Raw genomic sequence first — 17,926 nt, 5'->3', positions numbered from 1 at the left:
GACCTCATCAAGAGATAACGCATATAATTCTCATCGATATGATTCTTAGAGCCCAGAAAATATGGGATTTTCCCAACCAGACTGACCTAACACATTAAGCATAGTCTAATATCATCAAACATCGTTTTTTTAGTATGGTCCACAATGGACCACACTCCTACTGAGTTCATATCCCACTATATCATTTCATTTTACAAGTACTCATATGACTTTTAATGGCCACACTCATCCAATAAACCTTATATAAACCACTCCCTTAGAATAAACCATAAAACTAAAACCCAGTAAACAACTAAAAAGAGAATTAAATTCTAAGACAAATTATTTCTTCCGTAGTGAAAACGTCTTGATGTTGAAAGCAGTTGAACTAGTACTCTTTGTAATTCCATTCACACACTAATGTGCTGGAAGCCTAGGGGGACTTTTTATGGGTTGTCTAATAACTACTATATGAAATACCGTCAAAAAACGGATCAATGACCCCGATCGCCTATCTAGAAACCAATCTGATTTGGCAGATTGGTGATCTGGATTGGCGATGTGGCCACATGAATCGACCAATAAAAAATTTAAAAATAGAGGTTAAAAATTTAAAATTTAAAATAAAAAATAAAAATTGAGGCTAAATCAGTTAGTTCCTTGACAGAACTGGTTGGTTCCACATAGAACTGGATGGTTCCTAATAGGAACCAATCGATTTCCAATATATGGTAGGAATCATGCTAGTCCCACTAATTCCCAATTTAGATTGGATGAGTCATACATGAATTTATATTTTTTAAAACCCTGATATGAACAATTACAATAAAAATAAAAATAAAACTTTTGAGTTCTCAAAGAGTGGATCTAGTTACCAATGAGATAGATGATTTGAGTCTACAAGGTTTAGAAAACTATTATTCAAAGTTTTCATAGATCTAATGATCTACACTATTTTTGAAACTTTAAACTTTATAAATAAAGATTAAAGTATATTTTAAGACCATCTCAAAGATTTCCAATATTAAAACCACATTTCTCGATACTATTTGAAGGTAGGCTCTAATTTGATTGTTGAGAGCCCGTGGCTTTTTACATCAAAAAAATCTATTTTAATAAATTTTGAGGTTTGTCGTCAACAGAACAGTCATTGTAGTTTTGGATTCATCTTGAGGACCTCCATTATTGACCACAAAACTGGACTGATTCCTCTCTCTTACAAAGACAAAAGAGGATAGGAACGTCTGTGACTCCTCTCTCTCTAAGGTCAAGACAATACGACATGAACCACTAACAAAGCTGGCTTCTGAGCAATCCATTACCAGTAATTATATAGGACAAATATCAATATCCTAATTTAATTACAAGCATGTGCCCATATCCTTATCTTTGAGACTCGGATCAGCTTTTCACGTGGCAGGTGATAAGTGCAACCTCAGCTCTCTATCAAAAAAAAAAGTCCATTAAAATATTAAAAAATAATTTGATAGGGCTGCAGCTGCTGTGTCAAAATAGATAAAGCCTCATAACCCATCCAAAATTAAATTGCAATTCAAGTATTGAAAAATCTTTATACCCATCATCTCGACTTCAACAAGTATTGAAAAATCTTTATACCGATCATCTCGACTTGAACGTGGTTGTGAAAAAATTAATATTTCAAGCTCTAACAAAGTAATTGAATTTTTTTTCCTAATATGAAAGAGAGTGGGCAGCTTCAGAGCTAATATGGCGCTTGTCACTCTTAAAAAAAAATAAGTTTTTTTTAGGCCTGTCAAGCGTCATATTGCCTCTAAAGCTGTCCACTCTCTTTCACACTCAAGAAAATTAGATTGCAAGGATAATTTTTAAGGTGTTATAATAAGTATGCCCCCAAAAGTGTTGAACAATGAGAAATGAAGAGCAAATGCAAAAAAAAAAAAAAAAAAAAATCAAATAATGATCAAATGGTATAATCAATAATTGTGCCCAAAGTGGTCCTTATGTCCCACCTAAGAACTACCAAACTTTCCCTATTCAAAAGGAAAATTAACCATTGAGAGGTATTCATAATAACTTCATCTCTAAGACACATGTGAACAAGCGATAATGAGCATAAAAAACCCTTCACTGTAAACCTCTTGCATAGGATTTTTTTTTCTCTCTCAAAGTGTGAGTAATTGAAATATTTGTGATGGTCTGAAAATTTATTTTTAGATCTAATTATAAAATTTAAAGCTTCAAAAATAATGTAGATCTAACATATCTATGAACTTTTGAAAATTGACGGTTCAAAAAATTATTTACAAGATGCACGATTTTCAATATTCGAAATCAATTTTTTCTCATGTCCATACATCTTGAAGTCAAGATGATTGATTTGAAGAGTTTTGGGAGCCAATAACATCTTCTAGTAGAGTTTTGATGTGCGTCTTAATTTGATTGTTTAGAGTCTCGCCCCCTATATAAACGTTTTCATGTTGTGAGATTGTTAACTAATAGATTCAGCACATGAAACATCTCATAATTTACAGCAAGTTAATTTCTTTAGATCCATGAATTATTAAATTTGAAAACAATGCAAATTGGATGACAAGTGAATAACGGAAATAAACAACCTAAGAAAAAAAACACAAAAATGGACTTTCAAAGCTTAAATTCTCTTCTTCTTCTATGTAATATTTTTTTCATATTCATGATTGTGGTGATTTAGATTTGCAAAATTCTATATAAAAAATATATCTCTAGAAAAGACTGTGGACTCATTGCAATAGATACATCCTTGTATACCCTTCAATCCAATTCCAAAGAGGATTTGTACATATCATTTTCGGATGTGGAGAGCTTGGTTCCACGTATTAATGAACACAAATTCTGTGGATTGTACTAGGATTCAAATCTTTGATAGTAGTGTTCGGTGGTCCCTATACCCTAACCATGGTCCCTCAAGATCTGACCAAACTAACACATATTTCAAATCTGACGGCTCTAGTTGAATGATAATATTATTGGATTAACTCTGTCCTCCACTAGAGACAAACCCGACCACGCTTTGTACGCGTTCTCATTGAATATGGAAGATTCATATGTTTGATATGAGAGAAAACATTTCCATACTTGATATGAGAGAAAAAGACCATGTGGGGGTGTTCGGCAACGGGGGGGACCCGGACCCGGACCCGGACCCGGACCCGGACCCGGAAGTGCATTATGGAACCCAGACCTGGATCCGGCCAGATTTAGATTCACTTGACCCGGACGCAAAAATTACTATGGGACCTCGACCAGAGAGAGCGAGAGAGAGAGAGAGTATGTTACAAGTGCATGTTAGGCATGTGGCCTTTGACAAGAGAAAATAATTGTGTGCTAATTAAATATATTTTTTATCGGCCAATAGAAGCTTTGAATCTTTTTAAATAATTGTGTCCCATTAATTTCGTGAGACACGAAAGTTAAGATTATGAGCTTTTTCATATTTTTTATTTTTTTATTTTTTTGTTCTTTCTTTACATCATTGCTTATCATTGGCCATTGGTTTAAACAATTAACTCCACCTGTAAGGAGAGAGAGGGGGAAGCATAGAAAAGAGAGCGGGAAATGGTGCGAGGTAAAATGTTATTGTTTTTTAAGATGAAAAGGGAAAAGCTTATTTGAGTGAAATTTTAAATAATATTATTAAATATTATTTTAATAGTTATATTATTCGGCCAGTACCCGAACCTAAATAGCAGTTGTGTCCAGATTTTGGACTTAGACTCACTTTTTGGATCCAAAATTTAATCCCATACTCAGATTCGAGGTTCGGTACATTGGATTTGGTGCTATTCAAAATCAACCATTTATTGAAATCCCATATTTTGTGGGAGATTGAGATATTATCTTAAGGATTGATATTGACATCGATAAGTTTCATTAGGGAAATAGAAATCCAAAAATATTAAAACTTTTGAATTTATCTCGTGGTTTTGAGATATATGTAATATCAATAAGAAGTTTCATGTTTAGTATAGACTTCTAATTTTATATATATGAGATGAAAGTGCAGAGAATTCGTGTGCCCTATTTGAGTTATCATATGGGAATGGTGGTAACTCTAGAGAGAGAGGGAGCAAAAGTCTCTTGTGCATAAGATGTAATTTCTTCTTAAAGAGAAGAAAGCTTCATTTGGACAGAAACATTGTGATGGTGCCTCTTTTAGACTCTCGAAGATTGAGATGCTTGTTTGTTTCTTGTAGAGAAGCGGTTCCCATAAAGATTTTGGGTTGTTCCCATTTTAGTTAAGAATAAAGTAAGTTTCTCGTTGCTCTCGCGTCTCTATTTGGTGTTGTCTGTAATGGTTCTCAGAAGTAAAGAGAAAGAAGGGAGAATGGTTTAAAAGGATTTACTCGACTTAGATATTTTATCGAAGTTTGTTCTAAAATCTTTGATGTAATTTTTATTGATACCGTGGATATTAGTTTGTCGCCGTGGATTTCACCCTATTGGGTGAACCACATAAATATTTGTGTTCTTGATATATGTGTTTCATGTTTTATTACTCATACTTTAGTAGCCAAAAAATCAACCCATCAAGTTTAGAGCTTCCGTACACAACAAGTGGTATCAGAGCACAACAGGGTCTACCCGTCAGGTCATAGGTTTGGTCGAGTCCATTGCTACCCTACAGCTAGGCTAATGAGAGAGAGATGGCTAGTGGCAGTGTTTGGGCTACATAAGATGGTAATCAAATTTGTTTTGGACGGCTAGATGGTAAGGGGAGGATAGAATTTCTATGTTGTAGGGGATTGATGTAGAGTTGGATATTTAACACATGGTTTGAAAGTGTAAAGTGAAATCGATATACAGTTGGATATCTAGGTGTGTTTTGTACAATGTGCCAATTTGAAAGAATCAAAGTTAAGGAACACCTCTAAATTGTCAATAAACATGCAACATTGTTGTCGAAAATCCTTGTGATGGACAAAATTTTCAGGCTATCTTCTAAAATTTAAAATTAAAAAAAGTAGTGTTGATCAAGTAGATTTGTAAACACTTGAAAATATTGAAAATGGACAGTCAAGATAATGTTTTACAATATTCACTATTTCTAAGCTTTGAAGTTCTTTTGATATTCATATATCTTGAGATCAAGATGATGACATCAATAAAAATAGATGATGAGTGGTTACCTTACTTCACTTGGTAAAGAGCTTATTCATTGTAGATCACATTTAAGTGTTGGGTGAGTGCGGTCATTAAAGACTTTATGAGTGCTTGTAAAACGAAAGAATATAAAGTAGAATGTGAATTAGTAAGAGTATGGTCCCTTATGGACCATAGTAAGCAAACGATGTTTGTTGATATCGGATTGTGTTCAATGTCCTAAGCCAGTTTGGTTGGAACAAACTCATGATTACCTGGACATAGAAAACTAAACCGATGAAGGTTATGATGGATCATTCATTGATGAGGTCGGAATATGTCTCGATGAGTGAGCTGAAGGATTGTATGACCCTTGTGTGTGATAGAGGCCTTTAAAGACAAGGCCAAAGTTTCATCCATGTGTCATCACACGACTGTACATTGATAGCTGTTTTCGGGAAAGTGAATCACCTTTCAAGATAAAGCGTGTACATGTGCGACAGTTACCCCTAGGCACCATTGAGCTATAGAATGCATCAATGTCTGGGTGACCTTGGTTCATTCCTAGGCAAAAATCTGAAATCCATAAATTGAGACCGCGACCCCTTGCCCATTGGCTAGACTTTGATGACCCACTAATTATCTCATGTATGGACTGTGGGTCATGAGCAATGCTAGGTCGGTTTGAGAAAGCATATGTGGTCTGTAGTCCACAGTTGAATATGGAGTGCACCAATGAACATTTTTTTAGATCATATAGGATCTTTTTCTCATCAAAGTATTTAATTTTGTTTATTTTAATAATATATGATTTTTAGAATTGTTATTTGAATTTTTCTAAGTCTTTAGATATATTTTTTTATCAAATTTGGATTTATAAAAATAAAAATATTGATTTTATATTAATTTAAATATTCAAACAATGATTTTATCATTTTCAAAAAATATAAAAATATTATGATTGCATGGGAGGCTCATTATGCCTATTGGGCCACCATAGCAAATTAAGTAGGGCCCATTATGTGCGACAAAGGGTGGCATGCCCCACCTAGGTAACTTGCCTTTTTTTTTTTAAGAGCGCGAGCTCTTTTCTTGAGGGATAAGAAAGAAGTGTTTGGAAAGCTTAAGCCTTGTAAAGATTTTGAATCAAATTTTTAGTATATGTGAGAAAGCTTGAACTTAAAATAAAAAAGAATAATATTATCATATATTAATTTCTTAAGTTGAATTAATTAATGGGGAAATAGTTTAGAAAGTGAGGGATAATGGTTCTAGCACCTTCCATATGTTGTTGATGGCCCATCTATGGAATGGACGGTTCATATCTCTCGCCCCAATCAATGGTGCATGTTCAATCTCGTATGAGAAGCAAGCCAAAGAAAACCTTAATAAATCATAATCTTGTTCAAGCACTATAAAAATAGATTGTATCCTACCTAAATCTCTACACAATTTCTCTTATACCAAACTTTTGATCTCTCTCTCATCCATCTAGGGTGGCACACCCCACTCTAGAAAGTCACGCTCTCTCATCTTGGAAACTTCTCTTTCTCAATAAAGCCTAAAGGGGTACGCCCCACTCTCTCCATCTCTTGAATCTCTCTCTCACACACATTGTGAAAAGGGGCTAAGGATTTAGATTATGTAGTTCTTTTCTGTCTCATTTCTCAACTATGGATTTATGGTTAAGGGTTTTAGGATGTAACAAAAAGAAAATCCATCTCTCTCAAACTAGATTGATAAGGGGATTCGCCTAAGGTTTGAGTTTATGATTAAAAGGGTTCATGTTCCATTGGTGTGGCTTGTCCAAACGTGCTTTCTTGCCTGAGATTGAAGGTTGACCATTATATCCCATGCCATCGGAAGGTGATGATTCAGTGTGGGATAATAAGCCCAGTCGAGGTAATCTTTGGCACCTTCTTTTGTTTCTTCCATAGTTATATATTATATATTTTATTCCTGAGCATAGGTTGTGCCTTTTCTTTATTAATGAAATGTGTGATTTTGAATGGTTTCACGTTCTTGAGATCCTATTATATTCATTTTTTTTAGTTTATTTGAAGTTGTTATATTGTAAAAAGACTTCGATCCTATTATATTCATTTCTTTTAGTTTATTTGAAGTTGTTATATTGTAAAAAGACTTCTTGTGAGTGATCTAGACTGTGAAAAAAGGAAAAAAATTTAATGAAAAGAGATTTATTATATAATCCAGCTAGATCGCACGTGTCATTCTTTCATTAAAATGTGATAATTGGTAGATAAAATAACTAGAAAAGTTTTTTAATGTCGCAATACTACCGGTGGTTAAGGGGCGGATGCCTCAAAATAACGTCATGCCCTCCGTTCCTACCTCCATTCCTACTATTAACATATCCCAAAAAGAAGAAAACAAGAAGGAACGTGCAAAGTAGCGTTGGAAAGAGCACCTCAAGGCCCAATACTGTAGAAGCCAAAAAGTGTTAAAAAAATAAAATAATAAGTGCAAAAAAACATAAAAATAGGATTATGATTATAGTAAGATTAAACATAACACCTGCAGATAAGGTTAAAATTTTTGTGAAAAATGGATTTGAAAAAACCAATTTCTGATCAAAGGTATTTTAAAAATAATACAAAAAGGAAAAAAATATAAAAATAAATATTCATACCAAAAACCATTTCAACAATGATAAAAAAAAAAAAACCATATTAAAAATAAATTCCATATTTCTTTTAGACCTTTTATAAGTCTTTTTTAATATTTCAAAAAATCCCCGAGTTTGACACCCAACTCAGAGATTCACGAGCTAAGTTACTTGGACGAGCTCAGACTCACCCAAGCAATGTGAGGGGAGCCAAGTGTCTATGCTTAAGAAAAGATATGGAGGGTAAGAAGGAAATGGGCTAGGCCCGTGGTGGTAGTATCCCCACACCCAGTCACCACATCGTGGTATCTATTGCTACTCAATTAACATTTTCAAAATGTAACTTCTTAATATATTGAAAACAACGAGTAGGGGTCTATCTTCCCCACTGAATTACCCAAAAAAAGATACAGAGGGTAAGACAAGATAATTTAATAAATAAACACATTGTGGAGAGAAAAAATTATAGGAAAAGGATATAAGATTAAAGAGGGCAATACACCTTGTAATAGAGACTAGTGAAACTAAGCACCTTTGGTTAGGATCATGAGGGACTTTTATTAGAGAGCAACAATATGTTTTAAGAGATGAACACACAAATCAAGTTAAGACAAAGTTGAGATAGAGAGAGATTTTGGAGGTTAGCATTTTAGAGAGAACATAAATAATTTTGGAAGAGAGTGGGGATGAAACTTCAGACAGGCTACAGTACTAAGCAATGGTAGAGGGAAAAGAGAGAGATTGAATGAATAAAAAAGTTTATACATAGTTGCGCTCTAAACAATCAAATTAAGACGTATTTCAAAAATTTATTATAAAAGGTTGTTTTGATGTCGAAAAACCTTTAAATCAATCATCTCCACATCAATATGTATAGACCAAAAAATATATATTTCATATTTGAGAAACAGTGCATCTTGTAACACAATATCTGGGCCGTCAATTTTCAATATTTTCAAGTGTTTATAAATCTACTCGATCTACACTATTTTTAAAGCTCTAAATTTTATAATTAGAAATAAAAAAAAAAAATTTAAGCCATCTCAATAATCTTTGCTTTTGAAAAATCAGCTTTCGTTACTATTTAGAGGTGCGCCTTTGGTTATTTATAGCTCAGCTTTATAAAAATCGTACCCTTGAATGAATGAAACTTGAAACAAGTAGTTGTACTTTGATTTGGAAGAGAGAAGAAGGAGATGAAACTTGAAGACAAAGCAGTGATAGAGAGAAGATAGAGGGGACCAAACATGAGGACTTACGCCTAAAACATGCTGTCCTTTGGGTATAGGAAAGCCCTGTCGCGGTTTTCAGGTCCCTGTTTGGGGTTTCGACTCCAGTTTGTAGTCGAGTACTGTTTTTGTATGGAAGTGTGAGAATTGGATTATGTTTTGGGTGAGTGATTTCTGGTCGTTAAATTCCCTTTTCTCACCCACCTATTATGCATCTATTCTCTTTTTTTCACTATAGTTTTTTTTTTTTTTTTTTTTTCTCTTCTTTCCTTGGTGACATACCTTTCGATTTCATGTTCCCTCCTTCTCTGGTGACCTATCTTTTAAATCTTACTTTTGAGTCGCAGGTTGTATGTTGCCACATGTTAAAGTGCCATTGTGGTTTCATTATTATTATTATAATTATTTATTAGTATTATTATTATTATTATTATTATTTGTTGTTTTTTGGGTGCTGCTACTGAGCCGATTGTGCACAGCTTCAACCCCAGCCTTTAAGATGATCGCATAAGGGATACTGTGTTATTGAGGCGTCATAGTGAAAAGATTTCTACAGTTGCTGCCTATAGTAGCTTAGATGGTGTTGTTTGGCATTTCAACGTACAAGATCATTTGAGATTAAGATAGCGTTATGTCGTGTAGTTATATTTGATCGTCCTAGGTTGTAGGGAGTAATTTGTCTTGCTCTCCTTCATTCTCTTGTGCCTTGGAGCTTGGTTCCTCTTCATCAATGAATTTAGTTGTGAGGAAAGGGAGTGGGTCGTGTTGGTAACACCCTCACACCCTAATCATTTTGGTTTCTATTTTCATTGATTTTACCTCATTAATACTTTCAAAAAAAATAACTCTTAAACTATTTGAAAAAAGAAGTAAAAACATATCTTCCCCATCGAATTACTAAAAACGGAAAAGTTTCTATAAGGTTGCAACGTTAAAATGTAGAATTACAAATACACCTAAAAAATCTATTTAAAAGGTTGTTTTAATGTTGAAAAACCCTCTATTTGATCATCTCAACATCGAGATGTATGAATATAAAAAAAAAAAGTTATTGAGTTTTATAAATAATGCATCTTGTAACACATTATCTAGGCCGTCTATTTTCAAGATTTTCATATGTTTATAGATCTCATTGATTTTAACTATTTTTTGAGTTTAAAATTTTCTAATTAGATATAAAAATAGATTTTAAGATAATCCTAAAAATTATTTACAACAAAATTACAGGTTATGATTGGAGGTACACCTTAATTAGATTGTTTAAGGTTGCAACCTTATAAAAAACCGCACCCTACTAAAAAAAAACTTTTGTTGTAGTAAGGAAAGATAGAAAAAGAGAAATACAATGTGGCAACGGGTTGGGTCCGATTGGACCTAGACCTAGACCCGAATAGAATTCGAGTCCAAAATTTAGACCCGTACCCAGACCCGATGGTCCCGGGTATACCCGTCGAGTCTCGGGTCTGGTCGGATCCATAGCCACCCTATGATTATGAGCTTTGTTTTTTTTTTGCCTATTTTTGTTTACCATCATAAACTTTATGATTACGAGCTTCTATTTTTTGTTGAAAATATCAATATTGTGACAATATGAAGATTTAACACGTTTAAAGACACATGATTGTCATCATATATCTTATTACTTCAGGTACGACTGTGTCCGGCTTAATCCAAATCCGAATTCGGATAGTATTAGGTTTCAAAATTTAAATCCACTCTCATTCTGAGGTTGAGGTTGGTGTACCGGTTGGATCCCAAGTCGAATGGGGCCGATTGCGACAGGTGGAGAGAGGTAGAGGATGTGACAAGAGGGTTGAGGCAAAAGAAGAAGGGTGTGGGGTCCACACGTCAGACATGTCCTGGGCGCAGTACGGTGCGTAGCTCCGCGCTCAATTCCTGGCGCGCATCACGTGGCTCGTTGCCGTTTCCGTATGCGGTTAATCGCTGCTGGACCCCGCACCTTCCCCAAAGGCGGTTCACCCATCCGGCCACATGCCAACCCTACCGTACCGACCGCCACCCTATTATCATCTCCTGACTTTCAAAAAATTATCTTTTTTTTTCTAATGTAAATCAATCTTTAAAAATGCAAAATGATAAATTTGCATCGTATTGTTTGATGGGTGCTCTTTTGCATACGGATGCATATGTAGGTGTAGAGGTCGGGGTGCACTTTCAAATTTTATCATGGTATATAATTTGATGTAAAATATTTTTAAGATTATTTTAAAATTTATTTTTATATTAAATTATAAAATTTTTAATTTTAAAAATAATTAAAATCAAGTAGATCTATAAACCTATGAAAATCTTGAACATGAACAGTGTGGATAGTATGTTGTAAAATGCACTATTGTTTAAACTTAAAATCTTTTTATTTTTCATAGTCATATATCTCGATGTCGAGATGATCAATCAAAGGGTTTTTCAACATTAAAACTACCTTTTTCGATGGATTTTTGAGGGGCATCTGTGTTTTCCATTATAAGGTAGTATCCTTATAGAAACTATTTCCTTATTTGATTGACAATTTTGTTTATATGGGTCTAAATTAGTAATAAAAAATACTAACAAATAAATAATAAAAAACCCAATATTTTTACCAACTAAATATTGAAGTTCGGAAAATTTTATATAAGGTCTCGACCTTATATTGTACAGGTAAGGTGCACTAAAAACCTTCCATCATCTCAACATCGAGATTCATAGACATAAACAAAAACAAAAAAATGATTTATAGTCTTAAAAATAGTTTATTTTTTAATAAGACCGTCCATTTTCAAAATTTTCAAGTGTTTATAAATCTACTTGATCATCACAATTTTTGGAACTTTAAATTTTATAATTGAGAACAACAATAGATTTTCATATTATCGCAAGGCTGTGCGGCACTAAAATTGCATTTTCAACATAGTTTTGAAGTGCACCTTACTTGAATAGTAAAAAGTTGACACCTTATACGAACCTCCTCCATAAAGTTCAGTGCTTACTTATTTATAACTTATGGTGGTGTCGAGAAGTGAGTCAATTAGCAAGGAAACGGTTGGGGGTATGCCTTTATCATCAGTGTCTAACTCTACGGATATTGAGAACTCAAATTTGGGATTTTGAATATCCGAAATATTGGAATTCTGTTGCATAACCATTTTCTGGATTTTACATAATATTCTTTGAATTTAGTTATTTTTAAAATATTCAAAATCCTAAAGTATGAAATTTGGGTTTTACCTATTTTTAGACATTAAAAATCTAAATTTTTGTGATTTTGAATATCTACAAATTTAACAAATAACTAAAATTAGAGAATGTTATTTTGGATCTTGAAAATTTGTAATATGGTAATTCGATCACTAAAAAAATTTTGTAAAAAATAATATGGATGTAATAATAATAATAATAATTTAAATGAATATAAAATAACATTAATTATTGAAAATACACGTACAATTTTTCTTCAAACGTTATCACCAATTCCCCTATCTAGACCAAAATCTTTCTCTATACACGCTATAAAAACCACAAAAGAAGCAAAATGTATAAAAGGTTGCAACCTCTGTATAGAAAAGAGTGTTGCGAAGTTGAAAAACCTTCTAATTAATCGTATCGATTTTGAGATGCATAGATATAATTAGTAAAAATTATTAAAAAATATTGTATTTTGTAAAAAGTTATTTGGACTATTTATTTTCAAGACGTTTACATAAAATTGCAATCTTACATTATAAAATTTTACATACTGTAGAAGTAGGATGCACCTCAAAATCCAGTAAAAAAGAGTGTTATTGAGTTGGAGATTTCAAACCATGTCCGTTTGGTCTTACTTCTTGTTTTTTTTAGCTTTCCACTTGAACTAACTCGAACATCCTAACATGTGTTGTATGTGTTACTAACTTGCACACCCTAATACGTGTTGTATTGTGTCTACACCGTAAATGACCAACTTATCTAAGTTTATTTATCTAATCTATTGATGTCATACCTAAATTATTTTGAATGTATTTATTTTAAATTTCATTCATTGTTGTCTCACCACTCATTCATCTCATTTTATCATCTATTGATTCTATACCAAAACTCTTTCAAATGTATCCATTTCAAATTCTTGACCATTCATCCATCTCAACCTCCCATCCAACATTTTGCCCTATAAAAAGTACGTCTTGCAATTGTCTTATAGAATTTGACTTTTAACTTTATTAACATCCGGCGATCAAATTAAACTTGAATTGTACATCTCTACACACTCTGCTCTAATTCTACATCACATTTTTTTTAATCTTTTTATTTTTATTTTTTAATTATCGATCTCAAATATAACGAATACATTCAAAATCCAATATATCTCAACAATAATAAATCTCTATCACCGTCTTTGCTAAACCGAACTTATCTCTTTTTAGGCCTTGTTCACCCCTCTCTCTCTCTAAAATTCAAACCAAAATTTTTCTCTCTAAGCCTCTGTCACCGCATTAATCACGAGCTCTTTTTTATGCGTCACTAAACCGCTGTGTACCTGCGGCCCACCTTGAGCCCCGCTGAGCCCACACGCCCCGCTTGCACATCGTCATCTCCCCCTATAAATATCCTCCACCACTCTGTTCAGCAATGGAATATGTACCCATTCTCTCTCTCTCTCTCTCTCTCTCTCTCTCTCATATCCCGTTTTTCTCTCATTGATGTGTGCGCATTCACGTATCTAATAAATTCTATCATTCTCATCTCTGCTAAATTTTCTCGTTAATCTCTCTATTAATCTCTTCTCCCTCTGCAAAAGAAAGCGCCTGTGCTCAAATCCTGCTTTTCCCTTTGAATTTATCTGAGAGATTTATCCTAACCAATATTTCATTCTTGGGTTTTACTCGTAGTACAGGATTCCTCGATTTCACCAAGTTCCTTTCGATTTTCTCTCACTAATCCATACATTCTCCACCGATTTCCTTTTGATTTTATTTATTTCTTTCTGAGTTCTTCGATTTTCAGTCCGGGAGTTCTAGGGATTTCTTGGTTGTGCATGGCAGTGAGCTTGTCACAGCATGAGGTATCCGACCTCTGTCTCGGAAGGCCACCCCTGAAGTGGCTCCCTGAATCTGCCACAGTAGGCGATGCTCTCTCCCAACTCAGGGCAAACACCGTGAGCGAAAATTGCATTGTGGTTTGGAGTTGCGATCCCGCGATCAGTTCTCCCTTTGATTATGAGGAATGTGTCTGCTTGGGCACTGTTTGCATGGTAGATATAATCTGTTTCCTGGTGCGAGAGGAGAACCTTGCCCGGCCCGATCAGGCTCTTCATTCGCCTGTTTCGGTGTTGTTGCCGAAGGTCCCCGGACTTGTAAGGCTTGTTCAGCCTAATTACAGGTGAGTTTTTCTTGCATTTTTTTTTTTTTTTTTTTTTAATTTTAGCTCCATTTTTTTGGGGGTGGATCCTAAGTTCCTAATTAAGTTGTGTTCGCTTGCGAAGCCTTTTTTATTTTTAGGATTTTGCTTCGATTTTGCTTTTTTTTTTTTTTGGGGGGGGGGGGGTTGTGATTTGTGGTTATTAGAAGAATTGATTTTGGCTGGGTTAGGATTTTAGAGTTTTGTAAAGCTTGTGTTTTCGGTATGATGATAAATGGGGGGTTTTTGAAGCTCTTGTGCAAAATTTACAGTTAATTTTTTGTCCCTTGATTTTACTTTAAATTGGGGGTTTTGAAGCTATTGTGTAAAATTTACATCTTTTTGTTTGTTTTTTTTTTGTCTTTCCTTTGATCCCTTGATTTTACTTTATCCCTTTGCTAAATATTCATTCCATGGATTTTTTTTCTGATAATATTTGCACATATCCTCTATGATTCCTTGTTTTAATAAAGTTACACATTTTTCTAATGTTTAATTAGTTAAATTTTTAGCAATTTTGACTGAATAATTTGCAACTCTTAGGCTTGATGGGGTATAGACTTTGCGATTTTTGATTCATCTGATAAGGATTTCTTGCTGTCTTTGTTGATTTTTTTTTTTTTGGTGAATTTTCTCCGCCATTGACGAGATCTTCCAGCATATTCTATTCACTTTTCACTCTCACATTGAAAGTTTTGGTCTCCGTTTATTAATTTATTTTTCCAATCATATTGTTCTTTGAATATCAGCTTACCTTTTTTGACTGAGTCTTGACCACTTACATAGCCATATTCCCACTCCCTCTTTTATTTTCCACCCATTAACCAATTTGGGTGTTAAAATTTTACACTAGAATTTCTTAAAAAAAAAACTCCATTATTTTATCTCTAATTTGCAAAAATTCGTTATTCATTCAACCAAATTTGGGTGTTCAAAATTCCCACTATTTTTTTTTCTCTAATTTGCAAAATTTTTGTAATTCTTAAATAGGGTGTTTGAAATTCCCTGTTTTATCTCTAATTTGAAGAAAACTCATATTAAGTGCAAATTTTATCTATATTTAACCACAAATTTCTCTGTTTTTACCACAATTTTGTTATTACTTCACTGTTTTAGCAATTATTGGCTTCATTCTTCTTATGGTTAACTAACCCACTTCTCCATCCTGCATTATTTTTGCAGCTTATCAAAGGCTCTAGAGATACTGGTAGTTGAAGGTGCCGAGATCCTGATAGTTCCCATCGGAAACACCCGGAAAGCCATGAAAAAGCCTGCCACTCGGCGCGAATTCTGCTGCCTAACCCGTGAAGACTTGGTCCGATATTTCCTCAACTCTGTCGGCCTCTTCTCGCCTCTCCCTGCCTGCTCGATCTCTGAGCTAAAGCTGATACGCACAGATTACCCTTCTCTCAACCACACCGCCCCATCATCAAAAGCCATTACTGCGCTCCTCCGCCATGTCCCAGTGGCCGTCACCGCCGGTGGAGACACCCTCATTGGCGAGATCTCCCCCGAGGCCCTCGCGCTTTGTGAGGAAGCAGCTGCCCCAGCGCTTGCTACTCTGTATGCTGGAGATTTGCTTGCATTCCTTGATTCCAATGCCCCCACGCCCTTCATTTCCCATATTCGAGATATGTGTCCTGTCGCCTTGGATGCATGGAGCCACGACCTCACACTGTCAATGCTCACGGCTTCTTCCGAGGACTCGTCGGAGGCATCAGACGAGGAGTTCACCGCAGGCTCACCAACAGGGCCATTGCCGCCCCCTGCACCTCCAGTTCTGGCGAGGGCACGCAGATCTGGGAGCTTCTCAACATCCCGTGGGCGGCGGGCAGAAGCGGTGGTTTGCCGGGCTTGGAGCTCACTGGTGGCAGTCATGGTGCAGGCTCTCGCGCACCGGGCAACACACGTCTGGGTTTGTGAGGACGAGGAGTGCTCACTGGTTGGCGTGGTCACTTTTAGGGACATTCTGGGTGCCTTTTGGGATCATATCAATGCACCCGCCGTGGCTTAGGACCTGGCCTTTGGCTTACCTGGGTCTAGCCAGGGTCCCTTCATCCGGGTCAGTTCGGAGAATTTTTAATAAGAAAAGTTTAAAAAATATGAATGAAAAGATAGAGGCTTGGGTGACTATGGTGTTTTGTTTACTCGAACCGTTTGGTTTGGCTCGGCGATTTTTTAAACATTGGTTTGGAGTGAGGATTTGTGTGCTTGGTCCGGCTACACCAGATTTTACACATTGGTTTGGGGTGAGGATTTGTGTGTGGCCCCTCTTGAATGGAATTTATTTGCCGGGATATTAAATTAGTTTCATTAAAAAATGAGATTAAGAAAAAGAGGAAAAGCAAATGGTTTGATTACTTTTGATCTTGGCGTTATTAAGCTTTTTTACGAGTAACACTTAAGATAATTAAGCTAATTATTTTTTTGGTACAAGGAGGTCGTAATGATTTCTAGCTGTTAGAAGTTTTATTCAGCACTTGGATTGTTTTTTTGTTTGGTATGGTTTGTAAAGAGAGTCAATTTTAAACAATCAAAATAAGGCGCATCTGTAAACTCTATCATAAGGTCTTGGTGCTGGAAATCCTTTGTTTGAGAATTTATTTCATTCATAATCATAAAATTCCCAGCTCCGAAAATAAAATAGTGCAGATTGAGTATATCTATGAACACTTCAAAAAATTCAAAATGGATTGCCCTTAAAGTATATTTTAAGTTGTACTATTTTGAGAACTATAAATCATTTTTTTTCATTTTTTGCATCTTGAGGTTGATGATCAATTGAAAAGTTCTTTTAGCATAAAAATGGATATTTTGATTATGGTGCGCTTTCTATAGTATAAGGCAAATGCTTTATATAAACTGTTTCTTTTATTGTTTGGGTTAAAAAAATTTAAAATAGTTTTCTCAAATTTATGATACATCCCAAGCTATTAGATTTTATATCTAACAATGAGGAGAGATTAGGATTTCATCTTACTTATTTCAAATGGTTGATATAGGATTAATAGTTGAGATAAGACTTCAATGATGATGATGGTATAAAAAACATAGAGTTTATAATTTATTTAGGACTTAAAAGACATACTAAATACCTATTGAATGAGTAGTTATAGTGACTCAATATATCATAACTTAATAAAAAGAAAAAGTAGGGATTGTATACTATAAAATCATTTATCTTTGTTACAAGGAGGTCACGATTATTATTAGCCAGTAGATATTAAATTGGATAGCTTAAGGTGTGACAAAGTTTGAGATTTTTTTTTTAACTTTGAGTTTAGTCAAAGAGGCACTCTTAGCCACCCAATTCGAAATCTAACGGATCAGAGTGATTGTGATCTCTTTATATTAAAAATAAATAATCTCTTTGCATTATTTTTTGGAATTATATATGGTAAGTCAATCAACTTCTACATCTACCATCTAGTTGCCCTTTTTTTACAAATCACTTACCATCAATATGCATATCAAATCACTATACATCCATTTTTACTTTAGATTCATAAATTTGTAGTTTATCATCTTCATTATCATCAGAACTTTTTTCCAACAATTTGAGGTCGGCTACACCAATCCCAATCGACCATTCTATTATATTAAGGGCCACCAGTCCACC

General features: G+C 34.5%; 1 protein-coding gene across 1 annotated transcript; it reads left to right on the top strand.

The window, feature by feature from the left end:
* The first annotated feature begins 13,596 nt into the window (after positions 1 to 13,596).
* LOC18423112 (CBS domain-containing protein CBSX5) lies at positions 13,597 to 16,643 on the top strand. The gene is made up of 2 exons (XM_006827734.4): positions 13,597 to 14,289; positions 15,490 to 16,643. Exons 1-2 carry the CDS (start codon positions 13,946 to 13,948, stop codon positions 16,319 to 16,321), a joined length of 1,176 nt encoding a protein of 391 aa, XP_006827797.1. The 5' UTR covers positions 13,597 to 13,945; the 3' UTR covers positions 16,322 to 16,643.
* Positions 16,644 to 17,926: the final 1,283 nt, after the last annotated feature.

Source organism: Amborella trichopoda, chromosome 7 (assembly GCF_054954075.1).
Source record: "Amborella trichopoda isolate Santa Cruz 75 chromosome 7, AtrichopodaSantaCruz75HAP2 v2.0, whole genome shotgun sequence".
Taxonomy (NCBI): domain Eukaryota; kingdom Viridiplantae; phylum Streptophyta; class Magnoliopsida; order Amborellales; family Amborellaceae; genus Amborella; species Amborella trichopoda.
The sequence above is the reverse complement of the archived record's forward strand: the minus strand, read 5'-3'. Positions and strand labels throughout refer to the sequence as shown.

Bases quoted from the DNA above. Each gene is read 5' to 3' on its own strand.
- LOC18423112 (XM_006827734.4), top strand. From the start codon at position 13,946: ATGGCAGTGAGCTTGTCACAGCATGAGGTATCCGACCTCTGTCTCGGA. The intron at 14,290-15,489 runs GTGAGTTTTTCT...TTATTTTTGCAG, and splicing joins CTTGTTCAGCCTAATTACAG to CTTATCAAAGGCTCTAGAGA.